Below are 24,665 nucleotides of genomic sequence, written 5' to 3' on the forward strand. Positions count from 1 at the left end.
GTATGTTATTTTTCCGTTCATGGAACACCCTGTACAGGTAATTGACATGTAGATGGCGCTGTTTATCTTGTCGGTCTCGTGGGCCTTCTTTGCCTACTGTCGGTCTCGAGGGCTTTCTTTGCTTAGTGTCGGTCTCGTGAGCCTTTTTTGCTTAGTGTCGGTCTCGTGGGCCTTCTTTGCCTACACATGTTTTTCATGTGCTTGCATACACTCATTATAGGATGAATAAAGACCAGCTATGAAAGTGGAATTTCTCATGAATATGTAATAGACCATTCCAATCCTGGCCATTGTTCAGGACCATTGTCACGGTGTTAACCATACACTCCCATATACACCAATTGACCCGTGTGCAAAATTATAATTTTGTATACAGAGGGTTGAAAAAACAGAGCAAAATCTGAAAAACTTAGAACTAAATCTTGAATTCAATGAAACTGATTTATGCTATCATATTTTAATTACTGCCAACAAAAATTGTACACTATTCAGCTATTGCTCTTATCAATGTCAGTGTTATCTGATATATAGTTTTTGAAACTATTAAGGATCAAAAGTGGGAAATGTTTTTTTGTAACACCTAGTATGAATACAGTGCTAATCAGGGGCAAGTTCATTGATATTTTGACATTTGACCTTGTCCGACCTCTCCCATTTCGAACCTGACCGGGACCTTTAGGTAATTTACATGTGGTGTGAGTTTCATGGTCATAGTAAAAGCCGTGGAAAATTAGAAAGGGTACTCCAAATCATTGACGCCGACGACGACGACGGAAAAGTGATCCTTATGTCTAACTTAAGCTACGCGGGAGAGACTATATTAACTGATCAGAGGCTTTTGCACTTTGCTAGCAAAAGAAAAACTACTGATCAGCGGTTTTCACTTTACAAGAAAAATATAAGAATTTGATCATTGCTTCTAACTTTGCGCGAACAACGCAAAACTACTGAGCAAAGAAGACGCTCTGATCAGTAGTATAAATTATACTTTGCCCGAGCAATAAGAAAAAAAAAACCCAACAACCTCTGAACAGCAATGAAACGGAGTTGAAACTGCTAATCAAAGGTTTCGCGCCGTAGGTGCAGATTAACAAACAAACAAACAAACAAACAAAACCTATTAATCAGAGGTTTTCCTTTACTCGTGCAGAGTGGAGACCTCTTATCAGTAGTTTTCTGTTGTTTGCACAGAGCAAACACCTCGTGATCAGTAGTTTGATATCTCCTACTTTTACAACACATGGCGTTCCATACCTACCCATCCGCACTAAACTCAGAAGCTCTGTGGGATGAGAACCATAAAGACCTGCGCCCTTCGTCAAAAGTAGCAGATTGTCTTTGCACATCTCAACAAGAAGTATCGTCGTTCATCGAGGTCGCCTCCACCAACCTCATTATCAGTTTACAAAATACTGCGAGCAGCAAATCAGTTTATGCGAAGAGACACATCGGTGAACATCGGGATATCTACTGGTCATTTGAAGTTGATAAAATTAACGACTCATCAGTGTTGAGAAGAAGACGGCATAGTTGACATGTTTACACCAGTCTTTGCCACAACTTTCCTCTTTCTACTCCTCCGTAGTCCATGCATTCAAGGTAAGTATCGTGTTACTTTGCTGCAAAAGGCTGTAATCTTTTTAATCAGTATTTCGTACATCAGCGCAAACTGATTAATCGAATCATAAGTTATTATTCTAAGATTCTTAGTTTCTTTTATATACAGTTTATTTGGGAGAAAGAGATGTTAGATACAAATATTATGAGACCTGATATATTTTTATGACTTTGAAACGTTAAACCAGCCGTTCATATGGCAGTTGTAAGGTTTTTCCTAAAATTGGGTGCTATGAGATAATAATACGTGTATATCGATCATGGATTTATTTTTTTTTACGTGACTAGTTTTATTACTGAGTGTACATCATCCAAGTGCTTGCTGATGTTTTTCCATGCAGACGTGGCAAAATCAATGGAGAGATGAGTGGATACATGATAGATTATTTTTTTGACTCGCGCTTTCCAAAAAAAAAAAAAAAAAATGGTCCTGTAAAATAGGTTTCAGCGTGTAAGAGGCGTTGTCCGTTTCTTAGCTTTTCTCTCTTTGTTTTCTTAGTTCATGATATCCCTTGACCGGTGAGTATGGGTATCGTGGAGTACTCTGGATGAGATAATTGCCAGTTAGATATTAATATGTCACAAAGAAGAAAAGACGAAAAGACTGATAAAACAGACGTTTAACTGAATCTGTTCAAAGGATTTATCAGGTTTTAAATATTGTCATGAGCTGTAATTCATCCTTTAGGGGCTTCCTAAGGCACCTTACTGATATTATCGTGTCGTAATGTGGTTGTAGGACTCTTCCGATTTGTGTGTGAAGTTCTGTTTTGCCTTTCTTAAAGGAATACATGTAATTCTCCTTTTTACGCCATGTAATAATTTACTCAACGTACGGACAACATGTCCCTGTCGTTCGCACAGTGATTTCTACTTCATGAAGGAAGTCCCATTGAAAGATTAAAGAGGCAACTGTAAATCAAATTTAAGAACCTGTCGACTATTAAGAGAAACCTGCAGGTGATTTATTGTGTTATCAAGCAGTCATTATACTGTTGCTAAAATGCAGGAGAACGTTACTTCCTCAACACGGGTAAATTTCTCATGTAAAGTGCAATGATACCACACAGAGCCTAGTACAAAAGAACAAGTTGTATCACCCCTAAATGTAATATCAACGCTAAATGTAATATCGACCCTAAATGTAATACACCTTAACACTAAATGTAATAACAACCCTAAATGTAATACATTTTAACGCTAAATGTAATAATCGAGTCAACCCTAAATGTAATACATTTTAACCCTAAATGTAATAACCGGAGACAACCCTAAATGTAATACATGTCAACCCTAAATGTAATATCGACCCTAAATGTAATACATGTCAACCTTAAATGTAATATCGACCCTAAATGTAATACTTTTTAACCCTAAATGTAATATCGACCCTAAATGTAATACATCTTAACCCTAAATGTAATATCGACCCTAAATGTAATACACCTTAACCCTAAATGTAATAACAACCCTAAATGTAATGCATTTTCAACCCTAAATGTAATAACGACCCTAAATGTAATACACCTCAACCCTAAATGTAATAACCCAAAATGTAATACATTTCAACCCTAAATGTAATACCGACCCTAAATGTAATACATCTTAATGCTAAATGTAATACCGACCCTAAATGTAATACATCTTAACGCTAAATGTAATAACAACCCTAAATGTAATACATTTTAACGCTAAATGTAATAACAATCCTTAATGTAATTCATGTCAACCCTATCAAACATAATATATTCAACGCTTAATGTAATTACGACCTTAAATGTATACACCTGATTATAGAGAGGGTAAGCAACGCAGAATATCGGGCAAAATGTCAGAGGGTATACGAAGGAGATATGACGCAACTTTCTCTCGCACTCTTAAAAGAATGATAATAGTTGGTTAGACTTGTTTTTGTTGTTTACCTAGGTAAAAATCACACAGTCTTATTAAATCTATCGTTTGCTGCAAAGTTAATTAGGTCCATGTGACATAGTTCTTAAATCTATTAGCTTTATCATGCTATCACATAAACATTTTGTATTCCAATCTTTATTCAGTGTTCATTATTGCTTAGAGTTTTGTTGAAAAAGAAAAAAAAATGGGCAAAAGTTAAGTCAGTTTGCCTTACTCATACATTCATATATCATAGGAAAGTCATTATATAAATGGTGACTCAAAGATGATAAAAAGGACATTTATTTCTTTTTGCTTTACTGGCATTTTTAAATTTATTTCGTGTACCCTCCCCAAGACCAATTATTGTCCCAGTTTCGTGTAAGTATAGTCGTGATTACCAGGAGTCGTGAACAATGTCATGAGGCTAATATTTCGGACAGTGATTTGCTGCCATGTCAATGTGTGACAGATATTTCGTCATTGAAAACATTACATAGATAATGATGGTTCGTCAAAAAATTTGCGAAATCTTTCTAAATCTTTCTAATTTCTAATTTTCTCAATCTACTCGCTTTATCATCCCGTTTCATCAGTAGGTATATGTTTTTTTTTCTAGCAATATTATTCATGTTCAGAATTTCCTTGCAAAGAATTTTTGCCCATTTTTTTTCTTTTTCATCAAAACTTTAAACAAACGTGAACACTGAATGAAGATTGGAATACAAAATGTTTATGTGATTGTATGATAAAGGTATAGATTAAAAAGAACAACTATGTCGAATATACCTAATTAACTTTGCAGCAAACAAAGGAATTAATAAGACTGCGTGATCTTTACCTGAGTAAACAACAAAAACAAATCTAAGCAGCTATTGCTGCTCTTTCAAGAGTGCTATAAGAAGTTGCGTCATATCCCTTTCATATACCCCCTGACCTTTTGCCCGATATTCTGCGTTGGTTACACTCTCTATAATGAGGTTTTTACATTTAGGGTGGTAATTGCATTAAGCGTCAAGATGTATCATATTAACAGTTGACATGAATTACATTTAGGATCGTTATTACATTTAGCGTTAAAATGTATTACATTTAGGGTTGTTATTACATTTAGCGTTAAGATGTATTACATTTAGGGTCGATATTACATTTAGCGTTAAGATATAGGCCCCTATTACATTTAGGGTCGATATTACATTTAGGGTTGAAATGTATTTCATTTAGAGTTGTTATTACATTTAGGGTTAAGGTGTATTACATTTAGGGTCGATATTACATTTAGGGTTAAAGGTATTAGCCCACATTTGCAAACCCACGAAAATCAAAACTGCATAAAACAGGTCCAATATGACTTCAAATACAAGTTATAACAGTAACATACCTCACCTGTTGCTCTTTGTCTATACCATTCGATAAAAGAGAGAAAATCATCGTTTTAAAATCAATTTTCAGACCGGGTCAACCCGACCCAAAATCGAATTACGAGCGCGGGCTAGCTACGTACATGTAACTTACACATGTATCGCATGCATGTAGTACGTACGTGGACCGGAGCTAGCGAGCGTTATACGCATGCATACGGTGCATTTTCATTTATTTTTATGAAAGTAATGGACTAATTGGAACGAAATTTTGTACAGGTGTTACTGCAATCATACCCAAACTCCATGCTAACTATGAGACCAATTGCTGCAGGTTTACAAATGTGGGCTAATACCTTTAAGATGTATTACATTTAGGGTCGATATTACATTTAGGGTTAAAAAGTATTACATTTAGGGTTGATATTACATTTAAGGTTGACATGTATTACATTTAGGGTCGATATTACATGTAGGGTTGACATGTATTACATTTAGGGTTGTCTCCAGTTATTATATTTAGGGTTAAAATGTATTACATTTAGGGTTGACTCGATTATTACATTTAGCGTTAAAATGTATTACATTTAGGGTTGTTATTACATTTAGGGTTAAAGTGAAAACTAAGTTTCGGTAAGTGCTTGAGAACCCGTCTCGCACCATTTCATTTTTGCTTGCAATATATCGAAAGAGTCCACTAAGAAACTTACCTGGCTGACGCGGTTTGCCGGAATGATGAGTCGGTTTGGAGTATTTTGAGAAAAATGATAATAGTAGGAAAACCGACTTTTATTCCAGAAGGCTCCAGACTAACTCGGTCTCGGGAAAAATTCGACCCTACTTCAGACAATTCGCACGCAGTAAGTGATCGCCACATTCCACTGGCCACTGCATAATACCAAATGAGGCCTAACTGAATGGACAGGAAAGTGCGTGCTAACGTAATCCTGTACAAAACAAAACAAAAATGACAGCGCGCGCTCCTCAGTTGCTGAGACGCGCGGTCTGTGGAGTTTTTGTTATTGTTTATCAAGCGCCTTTGATTGTTTTAGAGGCGCTTGATAGGCGCACATTTGCATGCGCGCAAAAGAGGTTTTTGATGCGCGCGTTGTAACAACTCGGACCATTACTGCGAGTAGCCAGAACACGAAGCGCTAATTTATACAGGCCGCTCCCATAGGACAACACTGTACAAACAGAGGGACAACCATTACAACTCATCCCACCGTTAAAGCGAAGCCGAGTTATCCCCGAGTCCGAGTTTAGCCTGACCCCATTCGGGTAAAATCTGAGACTGAACCTTTTTGGTTAATATTTCGCATTTTCGTCGTTACCCATCCAATATCTTGTATTATTATCTATACAGAGGATTTTTAGAGCCCAAATACAAGTGTTATTTTGTCGACGCACCTCATAACCTCCAACCTACTTAAAAAGTTTGTTGAACTCGACCAATATTTTTTGCCGAGGCGACCAATATTTAAAATATTGGACGGCAAGAGGGGGATTCCCCAAAGTTTTAATAAACTGCACCGTGATTGGTTGAGATATATACGAGATGACCTGAAATAAGAAGTAAAAACATCTGTGATTGGTCAATCACGAATTAACTAGAATATCGTTTCTTCTAAAATTCTGTGTTTATACAAACACATTTCATATATCAATTAGTTGAAATTGTTTTTCACACAATTTTTCAAAATATCACTTTCATAACAGGAAGTTAAATTTAGGTTTGATGAAAACAAGTTGCATTTTTTTGTGCATGCAGGCGCAAGGCGACGATTGATCTGCAGCTCTGCATGCTCAGCGCTACTGCTAGATAGCCCGCGCGCGATATAATGTAGCCGGCCACCGCCGCTGCGCTTGCATTTGCATGCGCGATGTCATTACAGTTACTGTACATGTACGTACGTGTGTACAATACGTTATATACAGCACAGTAGGACTAGTTGTGGTAGTAGTAGCCTAATTCGATCTTTCACGATCTACGGTATAGATATGACGTGAATTCTTTCTCAGATCTCGGATACAAATACATCTAATTCTGGTCTTAATTAGCTAAACAGTAACATGACGGCTACCTTGGATACATAGATCACTGTTTTATCAGAGACTGAAGTGGATTAACTTGCACTGAAGAGTGTACATGTACCATACCCCATGTCAGGATCACTACACAGTAGGAACAGCACTCGGAGTCGGAGACAGAAAGGGTAGGCCTGAGTGAAAACATTCTTTGCTAAAATCCTCTGTAGGATAATAATGATGATATTGAATGTCCTATTTTCGATTAATACAAGGAAATATTGGACTCGCTAAGCAAAATATTTCCTTGTATTAATCTCAAGGCCATCCAATATTATATAAATAACATCGTTATCCTGCACATTTCCTAAGCATACGTTCACATTTGGGAGCGAAATTTGACAACTTTTGCAGGCGTACCAGAACTTTGTTTGGGCTTTAAGGTGTATTACATTTAGGGTCGATATTACATTTAGCGTTGATATTACATTTAGGGGTGATACACAAGTCTCCTTCTGACGTTCTATGTTCCTCTCTCTCCCTCTCTCCACACGTCTATTCTTTATCTGCACGAAATGACAACCCACCAGGGAACTTGCGATGGAGTTTGGGAGGTAAGATAATCATGTGACCTGAGTACGAATCAAGCACTTCGACATTCTATTTATCCCTCTACACCTCTCCCCCTCTTTATATTTTCTTCCGATTATGGTGGGAGCAAAGCAGCTGGCAATTAACATTAGACCACTATATTTTCTCTTTCATTTCATTTCGTTTATTTCATTTTAAAGAAAAAATGTCATTGCAATAGATCATTTGAATACGTTTAAATGACAAAAAAAAACACAGTATAACGATTGAATCAATTAAATTATTAGGAAATAAACTGAAATAGAATAAATGTTGTGACTTGTATGTCAAATACCGAATCAAAGTTGTTGGAAATGGAGAGGACTAAATAAGCAGAGCTTGTAGATGTAGTCTCCTCATGCCCATCTCTGTTCATGTTTTGTTTGAGTTTTCAACATATTTAGTTTCATGAATTTTCGAGTTCTTCCATTTTTCGTCGTGTCGTGTTCAGAATGGCACTTTTTTTACACTCAACCAAAAAAGTAAGTTCCCCCAAGCATTTTTGAATATATTTCAAAAAGTATTTTACCGATTTTCATAATTGGAAATTCAAACGGGAATGGATAGGGAATTTTATTACTCATAACATGAATGGCATATCATTGCCACCAGATATCATTATTGATGTGAGAAAAAAAATGCATTTTATGTCAAAATGCATGCAAAAAAAGTTTCACTTTAGTGATTTGCATTAACTGGTAGAATCAAACAATCAGATCTTTGACCTCTCCAGTTTCCTGAAACTTTGCTCTAAGTTTCCTTATGGCATTGGGCGAATCCCCTAGTCTCCTGGCCACCTCCTTAACCAGAACCCCAGCTCTCCCTCTTTCAAAAAATTGCAGACGCGGCATGATGCAAAATGGCCATAAGCACGTTAATGTGATCAACCCAAGCTGGAATTAAAAAGCACATGGCTTCGACCAACATTTTCATTTGAAAAGACCTATTTTTTTTTTATAATAAAAAGCATGCATAACATCTGTTTAATTGGGGAGCACATTGTACCTAAAGAAATTCCTGAGAATTACATTACAATTTAAAAAGGTCATTCGCTAACTTGCATAGGAAATGTACACAATATACTTCATAAGTATAACCTTAAGTGCAACTTTTGTTCCCATGCATTTTGACATAAAACGCATTTTTCACACAATAATGATATATGGTGGCAATGATATGCCAGTCATGTTATGACTAATAAAATTCCCTATCCATTCCCGTTTGAATTATGAAAATCGGTCAAATACTATTTGAGATATATCCAAAAATGCTAGGGGGAACTTACTTTTTTGGTCGAGTATATATCATACATAATACCCGAAATAATGATTGTTATCCCAAGTTTTTTATCGCGTGTATGCATTGCACGTTTGTCTATACAAGGTGCAAATCCAAGCACTTGTTGCTCCCTATCTGCAAAATGATACATGAAATAACTAGAATAACTGTCATTTCCTTCACCTAACATGCTTGCATTCTGTTTCCTCGTCTTTCCTACACTGATCCATCTCACTGATGTGTAGATGAGTTCATGCTGGTAGGGGATTACAGTAGACGAGCAATATACGCCTCTAACATCAGGGACATCTCGTATACCGCACTCCCTCTCTGGAACCCTGGTTACGTGTGGAGTGTGGACTATGACCCTGTTCACCAACTTCTCTTCTGGACGTACGGGGGGAATCCAGGACGAATACAGAGCTCTCGCCTCGACGGATCAGACGCTACTATCATTGTTTCCACAGACATAAGAGGTGACATGGCCACAAAATTCGCCAAACTTTACGTTTCGATTTTGGTGTTATTTTTTTCTCCTTTTTCATTCAAGGGTGCAATAACAAATAGTTTAATAATTGAGTGTACAAACTGTATACTCTTCTGAGAGGTGTGAAAATGTGAAAATCTCCTGCTGTCCAACTTTCTATAGATATCCGGGTGCCTGTCCTTTAATTGAATTAGCATGGGGTGAAATCATCATTAGCAGTTGTGTATGTGATGATGATGATGATGATGATTGTGTGTGTATTCGTCATTTCTCTTACAAAAATGCGATAAACCATGCCAGCATAACAATGCATGAAACGTCTTCATTGTTAAGTTGTTTAAAGATCTATTACTGTTGTCACAGTGGTTGTACTTCATTTTATATGACATAAATCTTGATACTAGTTATAGTTCTGCATAAGTAGATATATAACATGATGATTTTTCTGGATTTTTTTTCAGAACCTTACGGAGTGGCAGTCGATCCCAGCGAGTCCAAGGTATACTGGAGTGATTACTATTCCTCTCCTGGCAAGATAGCCGTAGTGAATTACGATGGATCTGGAAGAAGAACTTTAGTTTCTTTACCACAAAGGCGACCATACGGAGTTACCATTAATCCTATAAGAAGGTGGGTCCGTAGGACTTTACTCACTGTAGAAGATTTTACTTTATGCTAACAGTATAAAAAAGATAAGTGAATTATTTGATTCATTTAATTGAGGTCATAGCAAGTTTTAACAATGGCATAAAGTTTCACTCCTAAACAGGAAAATATAAAAATCTTATTCTTAAAGGAATAACGTCAATTATGATTTACAACAATAAATTACGAAGGGTAGAATTTTTGGTCTAGTGCCCAGTGGGGTGAAAGAACTTAGCCTCGGAATGTCTTAGCGCTGATGGATAGTGTCCATTTGAGACTCAAATTATTGTGAAAGTGAGTAAGTTTTGGTTTGCTGTCTTCCAGAGAACTTTACTGGGGAGTCCAAAGCCCATCAGGAGCCATTCAAAGGATAAGCATAGACGCCCTCAACGCTGAACCCGAGAACGTTGTCGACACTCGAATCACTTACATTCGTGGCCTCGCTTTTAACAGCGAAGGTTTGTACAGCATTGTTTTTCTACAATATCAAACAACTCAATGTCATCCAAGTATTGCATAATGTATTTGCATAAATATGACTTATGATAATTACTGCGGTATGTCATATTTGCGCGTACACAATCACACACTATCTGTGTGGACATTGGACATAAACAGGTCAGGCTCTCAGGCGTATTGCTAAGTTCAGCGACTTCCGTTACCTCTCTCTCCTCCATCTGCAGGTAGCATCCGGGCACTTTGGTGTGACCATAAAAGTTAATTGAAATGAATTTCACGCAGATTTCCTTTTCTTACCTGTTGCGCTATGGAGGATAGACCGGAAATATATTGAGATACTAGGCCATGCCCTTATTTTTTTTAGTGTCTGTCTATCTTTCTATCTATCTATATAGCGTACTTATCTTTAAGATTTCTCCTCGAATGACATGCCATTTTTACATTATTGTTACAATAGATACCTATTTACACACCAGCTTGGCCAGTCAGGAGGGATCAAAGAGGGTAAAACATGCTTCCTTATTAGAAGGGAACTGGCTGTGAACCCTTGGTATCCTGCTTACAATCCAGGGGTCCGTTTCATGAAGTAATAATAATAAAAGTATTAAAATAAATCTCCGAATTTCCAAATTCTCTCACATGGGTGATACTTTCAAATCCATTTCATGAAGTCTCAGTGTGTCTTACGAGCGAAAAGTAATGAAACGGACCCCAGATCTGTATCCTCTTCACCGCAGTGTTCCTATGGTGTTCAGTGCGCAACAAAGTTGTAGACAGTTCTTTATGTCTATATATATAATAATATATGAAGAGCTTGCTTCCAAAAGTCGCTAAATCTATCATTTTTCTTTGGATTTAGCGCCTTTTGGAAGCAAGCTCTTCATATATGATAATATTATATATATATTATAGAAACACACACACACACACACACATATATATATATATATATATATATATATATATATATATATATATATATATATATATATGTATATATATATATATATATATATATATATATACATAAATTATTATTTACTTTAGCAGAAAGATAAGCTAAGAGTACCCCTACCGGTATTTGTCGTATACAGGATGGTGTCACTGTAATTTACCTCCTTCTTGTCCGGGCTTACATGTATAGGAACGAAAATGTACTGGCATGATGAAGGAGCCAACAGGATCGAATCTCTGGATTTATTGAGTGGCGAAAGGACCCTGTTACTGACCAGAAGTGGTTTCTATGGACTCACCTGGCACAATGGAGATATATACTTGACTGAAACATCCCGTGACGTCATAGCAATCATGAACGAGACTTCACGAGCAGTCCGGTTCGTCGGTCCTCGGACATTCTCCAATGCCTATGATATTTGTGTGGTCTCGTCTCTAAAAGGTCAGACTTTGTAAACGGGTTTTATCAACGTATTCGCGCGTTAGTTTAGAAGGGATCATCTTTAGTTATTGATTATGGGCCTACTTCAGATTCTCTGACAAGTTTTTACGCCTTCTTTGTTGTCATGGATTCCACAATAAGGAATAGCTCGAGTTTAACACCAAAGCCAATGTAACAGAGATTCTGTTTTCTGTATGGGCCTGTGAGTGAATGTCTTCGTGTTGTCAGAATGTTTTTAGTAACTCTTCAAAAAAATAACTGCTTTAATATACATGAGTCTTACCGTACAAGAAACAGGATTATATTTTCACATTTCTCGTCTAGCAATTCATTAGGCAGTCAAATAATGTCATATGAAGTTATCAGTGAAACGACTTCGTCAAGTTTTGGTTCACTTTATCTCAGCAGGTTATTACCATTACTTCTTTGGTCCAACGGCCCCAAAATGTCTAAAGCCAACTACATACGTCACGTATACTATAACGTTACAAGATCTACACCTTTCCTATGCTGAGTGACATTATTCTTTTTCTACAGATCCATCACAATGGGCTTGTGATTTCGACAACTTTGGCTCCAATCTTTGTGGGTGGAGTCAGGCTTTTCAGGACGATTTTGATTGGCTGAGACTGCCACGTAACGTCAGTAGACATTCAGAGAATGGTCCGTCTATTGGTAAGAGGAAATGCCAAGTTTATTTCAGCCATCACTGTTTTTTGGTTACCGAATAAACCTACGAAACAATAGTTGGATGGAGTCAAAAGGGGGCTGAGCTTTCGATCTTAGCAGAATCTTTGTCAGAGGCAAAATGACCTTTTGGTCATTTTGCCTCTGACGAAGATTCTGCTAGGATCGAAAGCTCAGGCCCCTTTTGACTCCATTTTACTCCATTGGCTCGCCTTCATTGGATAAGCAGTTTTCAGCAGCTTTTTTTTTTTTTTTTTTTTTTTTTTTTTTTTGCTAAACAATAGTTGGACTGAAATAACATTACCATGGGACACATTGCACCTGAGCAACAGCTGGTATTCCTGAAGAAAGAATTGCTTTTTTTTTCTTTTCAGAGCGCCAGAGGAATTGATTTTCTGGTGTTCCGGAATTCCAGATTCTGAGCATTCTTCCCATGAGCCATTGAAACCGATTGAATTGTCTTTCTTTTATACTACAAAGAATTTTAACGAAGGAAAGTGCAGGCTCTATATCGTGTTTATCGTTCGCCATCAGAGACGTGGGAAGGGAGGTATAATCAGTTAGGTTGTGGTTAAGGGTGCATGGTTTGACTAGCTACCGGATCGAAGAAACTATCTGCGATTCATAGCATTCATTAACTCCTTCATTGTACTATCTTTCTCTGCTAGGAGATTACAGTATGTTCATCAACGGCACAACACAGGATACTGGTGCTCGAGCTAACTTCACAAGTCCTTATACCAACACTGTAAGCACAACTGCCACCTGTTTACGGTTCGCCTTCATCATGCCGGGGGTCTCCAGCCACTCCTTTCTCAAACTCTACTTCACCAATCAAAGTTTTTCCAAGCTCATCTGGCTGAAGCGGGGTGACCAGGGAGCGTTTTGGAAACTAGCTAGGGTGGTAACCTCTGGGCTGGGTGAGGGACATTTCATCTTCGAAGGCGTGGTCGGTACTCCAGAGCGTAGCGTCATAGGAGTGGATGACGTCCATTTCGGACCCTGCGATGACCAATTCGAAGGTAATCAGAGAGAACCACTTTGTTATCTTGGTATTCATACACGTCATTACAAATTATCATAAGTAGCACATCAACTTCTTCGTGAAACATTAATCAGTACTACTAGGTGATTTTGTTATGTTTTGTGAAATATCGTGACTGCTGGATTTCATGTCATTCTTTGTCTCTATGTACCATTAATTCTATTTTTTCTCTCCCTTCTCACTGGCAGCTCCGAAAGTCTCGTGTGACAACGGCAGAATGGAAATACTCCTCAAAAGGGAAAGTTACCGAATCTCAGCTCCTAGCCAAATTCGGTTTTCCGATTCTCGTTGCTATGGTTACGCTTTCAACTCTGACTACGTCACCCTTTCAACATCTTTCGAAGAGTGTGGAACGCGCATAGCGGTAAATATGATAAAGTCTGGCAGTAACATGTACCGACGAAAAAGTATTTGACAAGACTCGTGTAGATTATTAATTGACTAAAATTGTCTATTCCTCAACATTTGTTCGTTGTTCCTCAACATTCGTTGTTTTACATTGTATTCATCTTTGATATTACCCAAATTATGGAATTTTAGTATGGGGAAACACCCATCATTTATAATTGGATAGGGTTCTACTGTTACAAAAGAAGGCTCTTCGCATTATTTGTAACACCTTTCCATATTCTCCAACAGATCCTTTGTTTTTTGATAATAAGATTCTGAGAATTAAAGATTTGTTTTTATTTCAACTAGGGCAATTTATGTATACTTATAATAATAACTGCCTCCCGTTTATTTTTAACTCCATGTTATGCGTAACCGGACATACCATGGATATCCAACCACACAGTCAAATGAATTTCATTTACCTTTATTAAGAACCGTGCTTGCTCATCAGAGTTTCATTTATGCAGGTCCAAGGTTATGGAACTCCCTTCCCATGGACCTGAAAAATGCACCGTCACTGAATTCTTTTTAAAAGAGATTGAAGATGTTTCTTTTGAAGTTTTATAAAGCAACCGAATAAATTTAATGTATTTCGTAAGCATGGCATTATCTCCTCTTGTTCACTATAGGCTGCGTTCTCTTGGAGAGGCATCGACCATTTTTACTGCGTATAGTATTTTTGTATTCCATACGTGTCCTCACGGTTAATACAGTCTGTTCCGATGGAAAGCAGCTCTGTATCATTCTCGAAAACGCTTGGCTAATTGTCTCTGTGGGCTTTGACTCTTGGTGTATGCATCAAAATAATTTAGGTTTTTCTTTCTGTCTCTCTCTTCCTCTTCTCCCTATTTTCTGTTCCTTTTTTTTCACACTTTTGCTTTCCTTTTTTTTTCTATTCCCGACTTTCCCAGTCTCCCGCACTCTTTGTAGTTGTAAGCTTTTCACCCCCCCCCCTTATTTCCCCCTTTCCCTCAGAGGTACCCACGTGATACAAGCATAGTCTTTTGAGTTGGTACATCCACTTTTTTTTTCACAGAGTGTTTAAATAGAGTATGTTTCTTTTTGTACTTAACATGCAGACAAGAACACGTTCTTGTCCCTGTCTGGCTATGTTTATTATCAACGACTCGCATGTCAAATTTATCATATTGTTTCTTGTACATTCCGTTGAAAAAAAAAAGGTGAAAATTAAAGTTTGAATTTGAATTTGAATTTGATTATCAGGCATCTCTTTTATTGTAACAAGACAAAACAAATTCTAGTAATTACTACTTATTCTGCCAAGGTGAACGTTTTCATTCATGCTACTCTTCATCTTTAACTGTCTGTCCAAAGAATTGAACCGTCTGGTCTTGAATTAACCCAGTTATAGTGAATCTTCCATGTTATTGTCATTCCATCGCTGCCTGTAATGTGAGATGGAAACTACCAGACCCCAAATTACATAAACTGCAGTCGTGGAAATGTAACGTCTTTCCCTGAATTTGTTCTTGTCAATGCGCTGTGTGTTGAAATGTGAATATCCTAATCATTCAGTGCTGTAAACAAAACAACACATATTCTTATACATTGCAGGAAGGACAACGTGTATAAGAAAACTCAGATAATCTGTTTACGATTTCTATAGACAGGGATGGATGTTGACCCCATGTCATTTCATCTGACCTTGATCTGACCTGCAGCATGAATAAAAGAGGGTGACAAGTTATAGACCATTGGTTCAGGCATGCTCTGTGTATCGATATCACATGCAACCCTTATTTAAGGGGACCTTCATAACCCTGACACAAATATATTTTTTGTATTCAGAGTGACGAGGAGAACTTTTTCTTCACGAATGAGATTGAGGATGTGAGCGGACTTATGCAGAGCTTCGTTGTCAATTGCACGGTGAGGCGCAGGCAGCTCATCCACATCTCATATATCGCCCAGTCGTCTGTGTCCGTTTTCACAGAGGCGTTTGGCCTTGGCAATTTCAGCATTGCCATTCGACAATTCACCAGTCAAAATTTCGACGTAGCTCTGCCGGAACATGCTCCCCCACCACAGGTATACTACATCAGCTTGTGCTAATTGCAATCATGAGTAAGTGTCATGATCACAGTGTGTATGGTGATAATGATTTCACAATACGACTGAGGAAAGACAATGAACATCCATAAACGTCTTATGCAGGTGATGATTTGATTGGTTCGGATCAGGAGAACATGATTATTTAAAAGGAAATTTATTCGAGGAAAATATTTCATCGTTTGTTAGTAGTTTGTGATGAAGATGGTAGCTTAGATCATTTACTTTGTAATGACAAATACTTGATGATTTCGAAACTCACTAGAATGAGCGAGCAGGAAGTTGGGTAGTTTCTGTGACATGTTGCTCCACAATACTCAGTCCTGATATAGTAAAGATTTGGCACGAGGTACCTTCAGCCTCTTGTAGAGTAAATCGGTAGCGTTTCATTTTGTTATCCTTGTGTCTTGGAATTATCTCGACTGATTTCCAAATCAATTGTTCAAAAAATCAAAACTATCAAGGTGTTTGAAGGCGATACCATCTACCTCGGCACTACAATCGCATCCATGAGGAATCTTTACATCCTCAACGAGCGTTGCTGGGAGACGCCTTCTCCAGACCCAGCAGATCGGAGTTACCGAGATCTGATAGAGAGTGGGTAAGTTTTAGGGGAACAGTGACAGCCCTCTTACGCAATACGAGTTTTATCCCTGTATCCGCCTTGTGTTGATATCTTTTGGACATCGGTTCCTTCTTGTATGTCAAGATTGCATCCAAACACTTCGACAACATTGTTACGATTACTAAGGCTTTGGATTTGCTCATCTAAATATTTGTATGTTATACACGAATTTGGACACCCTCCGAATCGTTCATCAATAAGCTTTTGATGATGATATTTCAGTTTATTCTGAAATATCTTCTCAAAATTAAGTCAATATAGGTCTTGCAAGCGAAGGCTTTATTATCGTAAAGAAATTTGATGAGGAGAGCGGTTACACATTTCCACGAGTTTATTAAACCATGAAGCTACTAGAGTATCTCCATGATTAAACCGCTCTGTATAGTAATAAAAACACAGCTCATAATTAATATATTCATCATGAAATGATTACTGTAACACGTTTCATATCTTAAACTGTACGTATGTCGGACCCAGCCTTGTCATTTTTAATCAAAATTTATTTGCAGATTGGCTGTATCGAGAAATGTGGAAATCTATGATATTGACATCTCGACGGTGAAGGCGTTTTCCCTCAGGGCTTTCCAATTCAGTCGCGTTACAGAGTTGGTAAGAATCTTTCAGCACTTATTTCCATTATCAAATTGCTCTGCAACAATAGATTTATGGGTCTGTATGGTGGATGTGTGATGGTCTGTGGTAAGAGGACATCATCTCCATAGTTTTTAATATGAATAAGATCGAGGAAATGGCAACTCTTGAGGTTGGTGTCTCAGAGAAAGATTCACACCTTCACGATGGTCTTTATTTGGTATTATTTTCGGCTGTTTGTAGTTAAGATGTTGGTGGAAAAAGATGAACTCCCTATCTGTGTAGTCAAAGATTGTAGTGATTTTGCAGAACGCGAGTTAGTAGAGTCCCCAAGTAACGTTAAACTTGACTGGAGTCGCAAGCAAGCTCCTTCTTCGGTCTACTGGCACATAAAATTGCAAAAGTTTAAGCCAAAGAAATCCTGATATGACAACAGGTTAATGGAACCGTGGTGATATTTTGATTTTTTTTTCTGTCTATAAGACTGAATTTGTTATATTATTGTGGTTAATAATGGGTCAGTCACGAGTCATTGAGCACAGTATTTTTCATTGGATTATTTGACAGACATACATCCACTGTAACGTCCTGGCATGCCAGCAAAACGATCGACTGGAAAGTTGCCAGACTTCGGACGGTTCTGGCCCACGTGCCAAAAGGTATTCGAATCGGAAACCTGCCAATGCTTACATTCTGTCAAGCGGACCATTCATCGTCCGGAGACACAAAGGTATTATACAGTGCACACCCGTCATAATGAACACGATGGTAACGAAATTCTTATTACAACGAAATGAACATTCAGGTGCAAAAATTCCCTACACATCATTATACGCTATACTGTTTGGTTATAAGGAAATTTTAGTACAAAGGAAGAAAACCGTCTGTCCTGAGGACTTCGTTACTACTAAATAATGGTAGTACACTGTACTGATATTGAAAGATACCAGTGTTGTGGATGGTCCGAAAAAAAAAATGTCCTGCTTTTGTTGTACTGTAGTCGTTTTGTTCCCCCCCCCCCCCCACAAAAAAAAAGACAAAGAAAAAAAAGAAAGATGTTGCTTTCATGCTTTCAATGAAATCTGCACTTACGGACTCCGGAAAATATTATGCCATGAGCACTGAAAAGTAGACCTGTGCGCTATACAAGTAGCCACTATTATTATTAATATTATTATTACGGACTCCGGAAAATACCACAACAAAAGGAGAGAGAGAGAAAAAAAAAATAATGAGAGGAGTGGAGACATTTAAGAGGTAGAGAGAGATTAGCAAATAAAACCTTTTACACCAAGTGGTGACCTATATTGGTCCTAGCCCAGGCACTGGGGAGAATAGAGTATAATTATATTTTATTGATAAGCTTGAAACTCTATCTCTCTCTCTGTGGCATCTCTTCTACCCTTCTACCGTACTATTTTCCTTGACTATGCTTGTGTATTTGTGTGTATGTGTGTGTGTGTGTGTGTGTTTGCTTGTGTGTTTGCTTGTGTGTTTGCGCATATTTGTGTTGGGGGAATGTATGTATAATAGTTTAAAATGTTGAGAGCGATTTTACTTGATATAGCCGTATATCAGATATTGTCGCGTTAATTTTATTACATTCAATTCAACTCAATTCAATTCATTCGGCACAAAATAAATAAAAAGTACATTATGTACACAATGAAGATAAAAGCAATGTGTATGAACATACATGCACATATTATGGAAATTAATGGCGGGACCCCTTTGAAGCATCTGGTGCTTCTTGTTGGGGCCCAAAACAAAATTATACAAAATACAGTTGTTGAATAGCATATTGTGCAAAAATGAAAATGAAAAAAAAAACACAATAACTTATCAGCCCTACACTATGCACACACACCACATTCATATCACACACACAGCGCACACCCAACACACTCTTTCAGTAGCAATGTCAGGATCAAAGAAGTGAACAGTATAGAAGAAATTTGGTAGCAAGCAGTCTACTCAGACATGGATAACACTTTCTTAAAAGTATGCATAATGTTCTGAGACGAGAAAGTGTAGTGCTGGACTTGAGATCTGGACTAATTGAATTCCATTCATGTACACCGAATTGAGAATGAGTTCTAACTGTTAATCTGGCTAATGGCATTCTCAGGCTATATCTTTCCCGAGTAGAATAATCATGTAAACACAAATTACATTTAAACATATCACGCAACAAAATTGGGAGAATACCTTTATGATATAAACACTAATATGTTAAATCGAACAAGTTCGTAAATGGGTAGAATTTTTAACTTGATAAAGATTGGTGAACTTGAACTGCGAGAATTGCTCTTAGAAATCAATCTTATCGCACGCCTTTGTAACATATATAATTTCTCAACATGAGTTTTATATGTCTTACCCCATATTTCATTACAATAACTAAAATGTGGTGATATTATTGCATTGTATATATAGAATACAATTTTTGTAGGTACAAAGTCTAGCACTCCAACATATTGTGATATTCTCGAAGATATGTTTTCTAAGTGGTGCTTTCACTCAAGAGATTCATGAATAGAAATACCAAGAAAATTTATAATTTGAGTTCTTTCAATAATTACTTTTCAATCGTAATCAAATCAGAATTTACAGAAATTTTCTTTCTTTTAGAGTGAAATAAAACATTTTGTTTTTGTGAAATTAAAAAATAACTTATTACACTTAAACCATTCATTCAGCAATTGTAATTCATTATTCAGGGTAAATATAAGTGTGTTTACATTTCTGTGAGAATATGATACTACAGTGTCATCAGCAAAAAGAAAAAATTTCAATATATCTGAACAATTTACAATATCATTAACATATTCTAAAAATAGCAGTGGGCCCCAGCACAGAGCCCTGAGGTACACCGACGTTTACCTCTCCTTGCATGGATTCGACACCATAAACCACCACATATTGTTTTCTATTTAACAAGTAATTAGAAAACCATTGTAGGGGTAAACCCCTTATTCCATATGAACATAGCTTTGTTAAAAGGATATGGTGGTTGATGGTGTCGAAAGCTTTGTGAGATCCATGAACACTCCACAACAAATATTACCTTTATCAATTTCTTGTAAAATATATCATATTCAATGAGGTGGAATGATTTTTCCGAAAACCAAACTTTTCAGGAATTAAAATATTCTCCTTGGTAAGATAATCATAAAGCCTATTTAAGTAGTTTAGCAAAAATAGAGAGGAGAGCAACAGATCTATAATTTCAATTTTCTGTGGATTATCTTTTTTAAACAAAGGAACTATTTTGGCAAGTTTAAATTCATTTGGCACAACACAAGTGCTCAATGACATATTTAAAATATTACGTAATGGATCAGCAATATACTGAATGCAATCTTTAATGACTCGAGGAGATATATCATCGGCCCACTGGCTTTTGATGTCTGAATTAAAGAAGATATTTTCATAATTTCATGAGGAGATGATGGTTCTACAAAAAAAAAAGATTTAGCAGTTTGACATGACATAAACTCTTGAAATGAATGAGATGCGCAGGGGAAGAAATCGACTATGACAGTCATTCGCCAATATTAATAAAATAAGAGTTAAATTGATCTGCTATATCATGTTTTGAAGAAAACCTTGAATTTTCGAAGCACATACTTTTGGGCATCACATTGAGTTTTTTTTCTACCTAAGATTTCATTAATTTGTCTCCATGTTTTTTTGAGATCACTCTGCGTTGACAAAACATTTTATTGTCATACTTATATTTTGAACAATTAATAATATTTGTGAGTTTATTTTTATACTTCTTATTACTAGATATATGTTTAGCATCAGGATTATTCTTAAATTTTATAGATTTGAGTAGAACTTGAGTAATCCAAGGTTTCCTTAATTTGTTTTTTTTTTCACAAATAATCTTTGAAGGAAAACATTCACAATATATCATATCAAAATTTTCAATAAACTTACTATAACTGTCATTTACATCTGAACACTCATTAACAAAACACCAATCAATACACTTTAATTTATTCGTAAACAACGACAAATTTTCTCCATTGATGATTCTTTTCTTCACACATTTTTTTTAAATGATTTATAATTACATTTTCCACCTTTCAATATGACATATATTTGAAAGTGATCAGAAAGATCGTCATATATAATTCCATTAGAAATATTCTTATTGATAGTGTTAGTGTAAATGTTGTCAATTAAGGAAGCTCTGGTTGATGAAATACGAGTCGGTCTTGATATCAAAGGAAACACATTAAAGAAATAAAACATATCCAAAAAGTTGTTTGTTTTACTATGACTTCCATAATTCAATAAATCAATATTAAAGTCGCCCATCAAATAAAATTCCTTCTTTTCATTTTCCAATTTTTCTACAATATCATTAAATTTAGAAGTGAAATCCACAATATCGGTACTTGTAGAACGATGAATACATGCTACAATAAAGGCGTTATTATTTTGAGTAAGTTCAATATAAAGCATTTCATAATTGTCTCTAATACATGACAAATCATTTCGTATAACATATTGATATTCATCTTTTAAATACAAAGCAAATCCACCAACATTACCTAGAGGTCTACATATATAAACAACAGAATAATTATCGATATCATACAAGATTATAGGTTTTTTTTAGAAAACTAGGTTTCAGATACTGCCATAATGCTAAAACTGAAGTCTAGTGTAGCAAGTAGGGTATTAAATTATCAGAGTTTTTATGCAGACTTCTTGCATTGATATGAAAGAAAAGACAGGTCAGACTTAATACGTGCATGGTTGGCATGAAAGTCCTCACTGAAAATATACTTACAATCAACATCAGGAAAATTGGAAATATTTTCTTGACTTTCACCAATACTGAGTGATTGATGATTCATTGAATTCATATTGAAAGGATTGATCTTTAATGATTCAATTTTATTTATGTTAATTTCTTTCGTTAAATTGAAATAAGTATAGATTGTCAAAAGAAATTCATTATTCGTCAGAAATGTGATTAAATGGCAGTGCATCTGAAGCACAGTTTACACAAAGCCATGACTGAGTAGAAGAAGAAACATTGCTACTTTCACACTCACACATTCACATACACAGACACAGTTACTATTCAAAAGTTGACGGAACCATTGATGTTAGTGCTGTTACTCTTCATTTTGCCGTATTCACTTTTCCTTTTTATGATTGTACCATACTGCATTATTGGTCCTTGTGTAATTGCTCTCACTATTCATCAGGTATGTCGGTGAGTTCGGTGACTGTATACGTCGCTCTGTCATGTCTCTCCGCCATGTTGGTCTGCAGCATCGGTGTGATCCTCTATCAACGCCGTCAGAACACCAAAAACTAAAGGCTCTAGCGATAAAGTACCTTCAGATATAAATATAGTTTCCTTTACAAAAGTTATACATGATCTAGAAAGGGAGATTTGAATGCGCTAGTATAACGCAGAAGTTGGTCTGCTGTGAAAAAAAAAAGATAGTAAAATCCACGATAAGCTTTGCCCAGACAGGTAATAAAAAGGTATCGCAGGCACAAGTCTTCTTTACTTCTCTGACCATTATCAACAAAGTAAGACTGCGCAGTACTGTCACTGTCACTGTCACTGTGGGACTTTAAGTGATACATATCCCAAGAAAACACGCAAGAACATAATTTGATAATACTGGAATGTATAGTTTATACCTAGTTTAACATAAAGACCTTACGTTTACTTATTCATTATTATATTCAGAAGGCTGACATATAGATAGATGGAAATGAAATATCGATTGACATGGCAGAAAAAAAATACTGCAGAAGAACGGCGATTGTAATATTAGATGAGATATACTTGGTTATTATTGGTTATAGTGCATGGAAACAGTGGATGCAATTTTTTTTTTAAAGATTGTTTTCGATTGTAATGCCAAGATATCTGACTTTTTTAACAAATATTTTCCATGGTGAATGGAGTTACTTTTACATTTATTGTACATATTGCAAGCTGTTTTTTCGTGTTTTTGGTTGAATAGATACTAGTGTCTTGTCTTTAAACCTTTTATCGGTCGATACTGTAATGCATTCGTTTACGAAATATATGTATTTACAAAATACCTTTAATGGAAAATCACGCAAAAATAAATAATGTAATAAACCTTAAAAAAAAAAAAAATCCAGTCCGAATGCAAGCGTGTGGGTGAGCAAGTCAGGTTAAAACAAAGGATCGGTAAATATAGATCTTTATTTACGATGTATTACGGGCAGCCGGGCAAGTACCAAATAAAATAGTATGAAATGTACGTAGAAAGAGAAAGAGAAGAGTGTATTGTTGTTTTCATTGTGTACATCTTGTGTTTATTAAGCGTAAAGTAAAAAAAACATCAACACATCTTCGCATTTGATTTCACAGTACATGTATTAGATTTATATGCAATCAACATAACAATCCAACCAGCGAACTCGCTAATATTCACATGTAATTCTAATCTCGAAAAAAGAAAATCCAACACTCAATGAACCTTACAGCCTGTCTTTATATATATTTTTTCTTACTATGTTTGTTAGAATTCCCCGTTACCTTATTATCCTATATGATTTGTAGAAAACCGTGGCGGTGGTATAGAAGTGCAGGTGCATAATAGTTTTACTACGGGTATGTTCACCTGCATGTCCAGCGTGCTGAACGATGGAAATATCTCCACTTCGATAGATCCATTCAGCTCTATCTATCTATCTATCTATCTATCTATTTGTCTGTCTATCTATCTATCCATCTATTTATCAACCCATCTTTCTGTTGTATGAACGCGTGTATGTCTGGTAAAATAATAACTGGTATAATTGTTACTGATTACCCATACTATACTTTTAATGCTGACATGGCTAGAGTATCAATTTGTATCAGAGTTCAAGTCAAGCACGTAGGCTCTTCATCCTCAACGTAATCATGAAATTGGGTTCCAGAAGATAAACGTGATAATAATGATAATAGTAATAATGATGATAACAATAATGATCATAACAATAAAAACACATACAATTAAAAGAGGATAAGAGAATCAGGGCACTACCCAAAATTGTGTAAAGGTACAAGCGAAAAGAAAAAGAGAAAATGTTATTGAAGAGCTCAAGCAATATATATATATATATACATATGTGTGTGTGTGTGTGTGTGTGTGTGTGTGTGACGGAAGGAAAACTTGCATTATAGACGTTGCAGTGATGTTCAGTCTTGCCTTTACTGTATTCCCCAAGCTTTCGGCTATTTCACCAGCCTTTTTCAAGGGCTTGATGAGACATAAACATAAAAGCAAAATAGCAACCAATTTGCATGCATTTGAACAGAAATATAAACAGTAATAACAAGAAGCCAATCAAACGGAATGTAGACAGTAACATCACTTTGCATACATTTCAAAAGAATAAGGCAAACAACAAAACAAAAATAAAAACAAGGCAAACAGCAAAAGAAAATCGAACAAACA

General features: G+C 36.2%; 1 protein-coding gene and 1 long non-coding RNA gene across 2 annotated transcripts; both read left to right on the top strand.

Annotated features, from left to right (window-relative positions):
* Nucleotides 1–1,422: 1,422 nt before the first annotated feature.
* LOC139744227 (uncharacterized) lies at nucleotides 1,423–16,594 on the top strand. The gene is made up of 11 exons (XM_071654670.1): nucleotides 1,423–1,599; nucleotides 7,490–7,513; nucleotides 9,053–9,283; nucleotides 9,756–9,924; nucleotides 10,264–10,397; nucleotides 11,543–11,794; nucleotides 12,332–12,469; nucleotides 13,150–13,503; nucleotides 13,715–13,890; nucleotides 15,729–15,968; nucleotides 16,454–16,594. The coding sequence occupies exons 1-11, from the start codon at nucleotides 1,536–1,538 to the stop codon at nucleotides 16,592–16,594; spliced, it is 1,923 nt and encodes a 640-aa protein (XP_071510771.1). The 5' UTR covers nucleotides 1,423–1,535.
* Nucleotides 16,595–17,188: 594 nt separating this feature from the next.
* On the top strand, nucleotides 17,189–22,563 carry LOC139744216 (uncharacterized). Its single transcript, XR_011711813.1, has 3 exons — nucleotides 17,189–17,223; nucleotides 17,773–17,935; nucleotides 22,437–22,563. It is a non-coding gene; the product is annotated as an uncharacterized lncRNA (long non-coding RNA).
* Nucleotides 22,564–24,665: the final 2,102 nt, after the last annotated feature.

The sequence above is a fragment of the Diadema antillarum genome, unplaced genomic scaffold (genome assembly GCF_040938485.1).
Source record: "Diadema antillarum isolate AM-2024a unplaced genomic scaffold, OU_Dant_1.0 seq00001147_RagTag, whole genome shotgun sequence".
NCBI lineage: Eukaryota > Metazoa > Echinodermata > Echinoidea > Diadematoida > Diadematidae > Diadema > Diadema antillarum.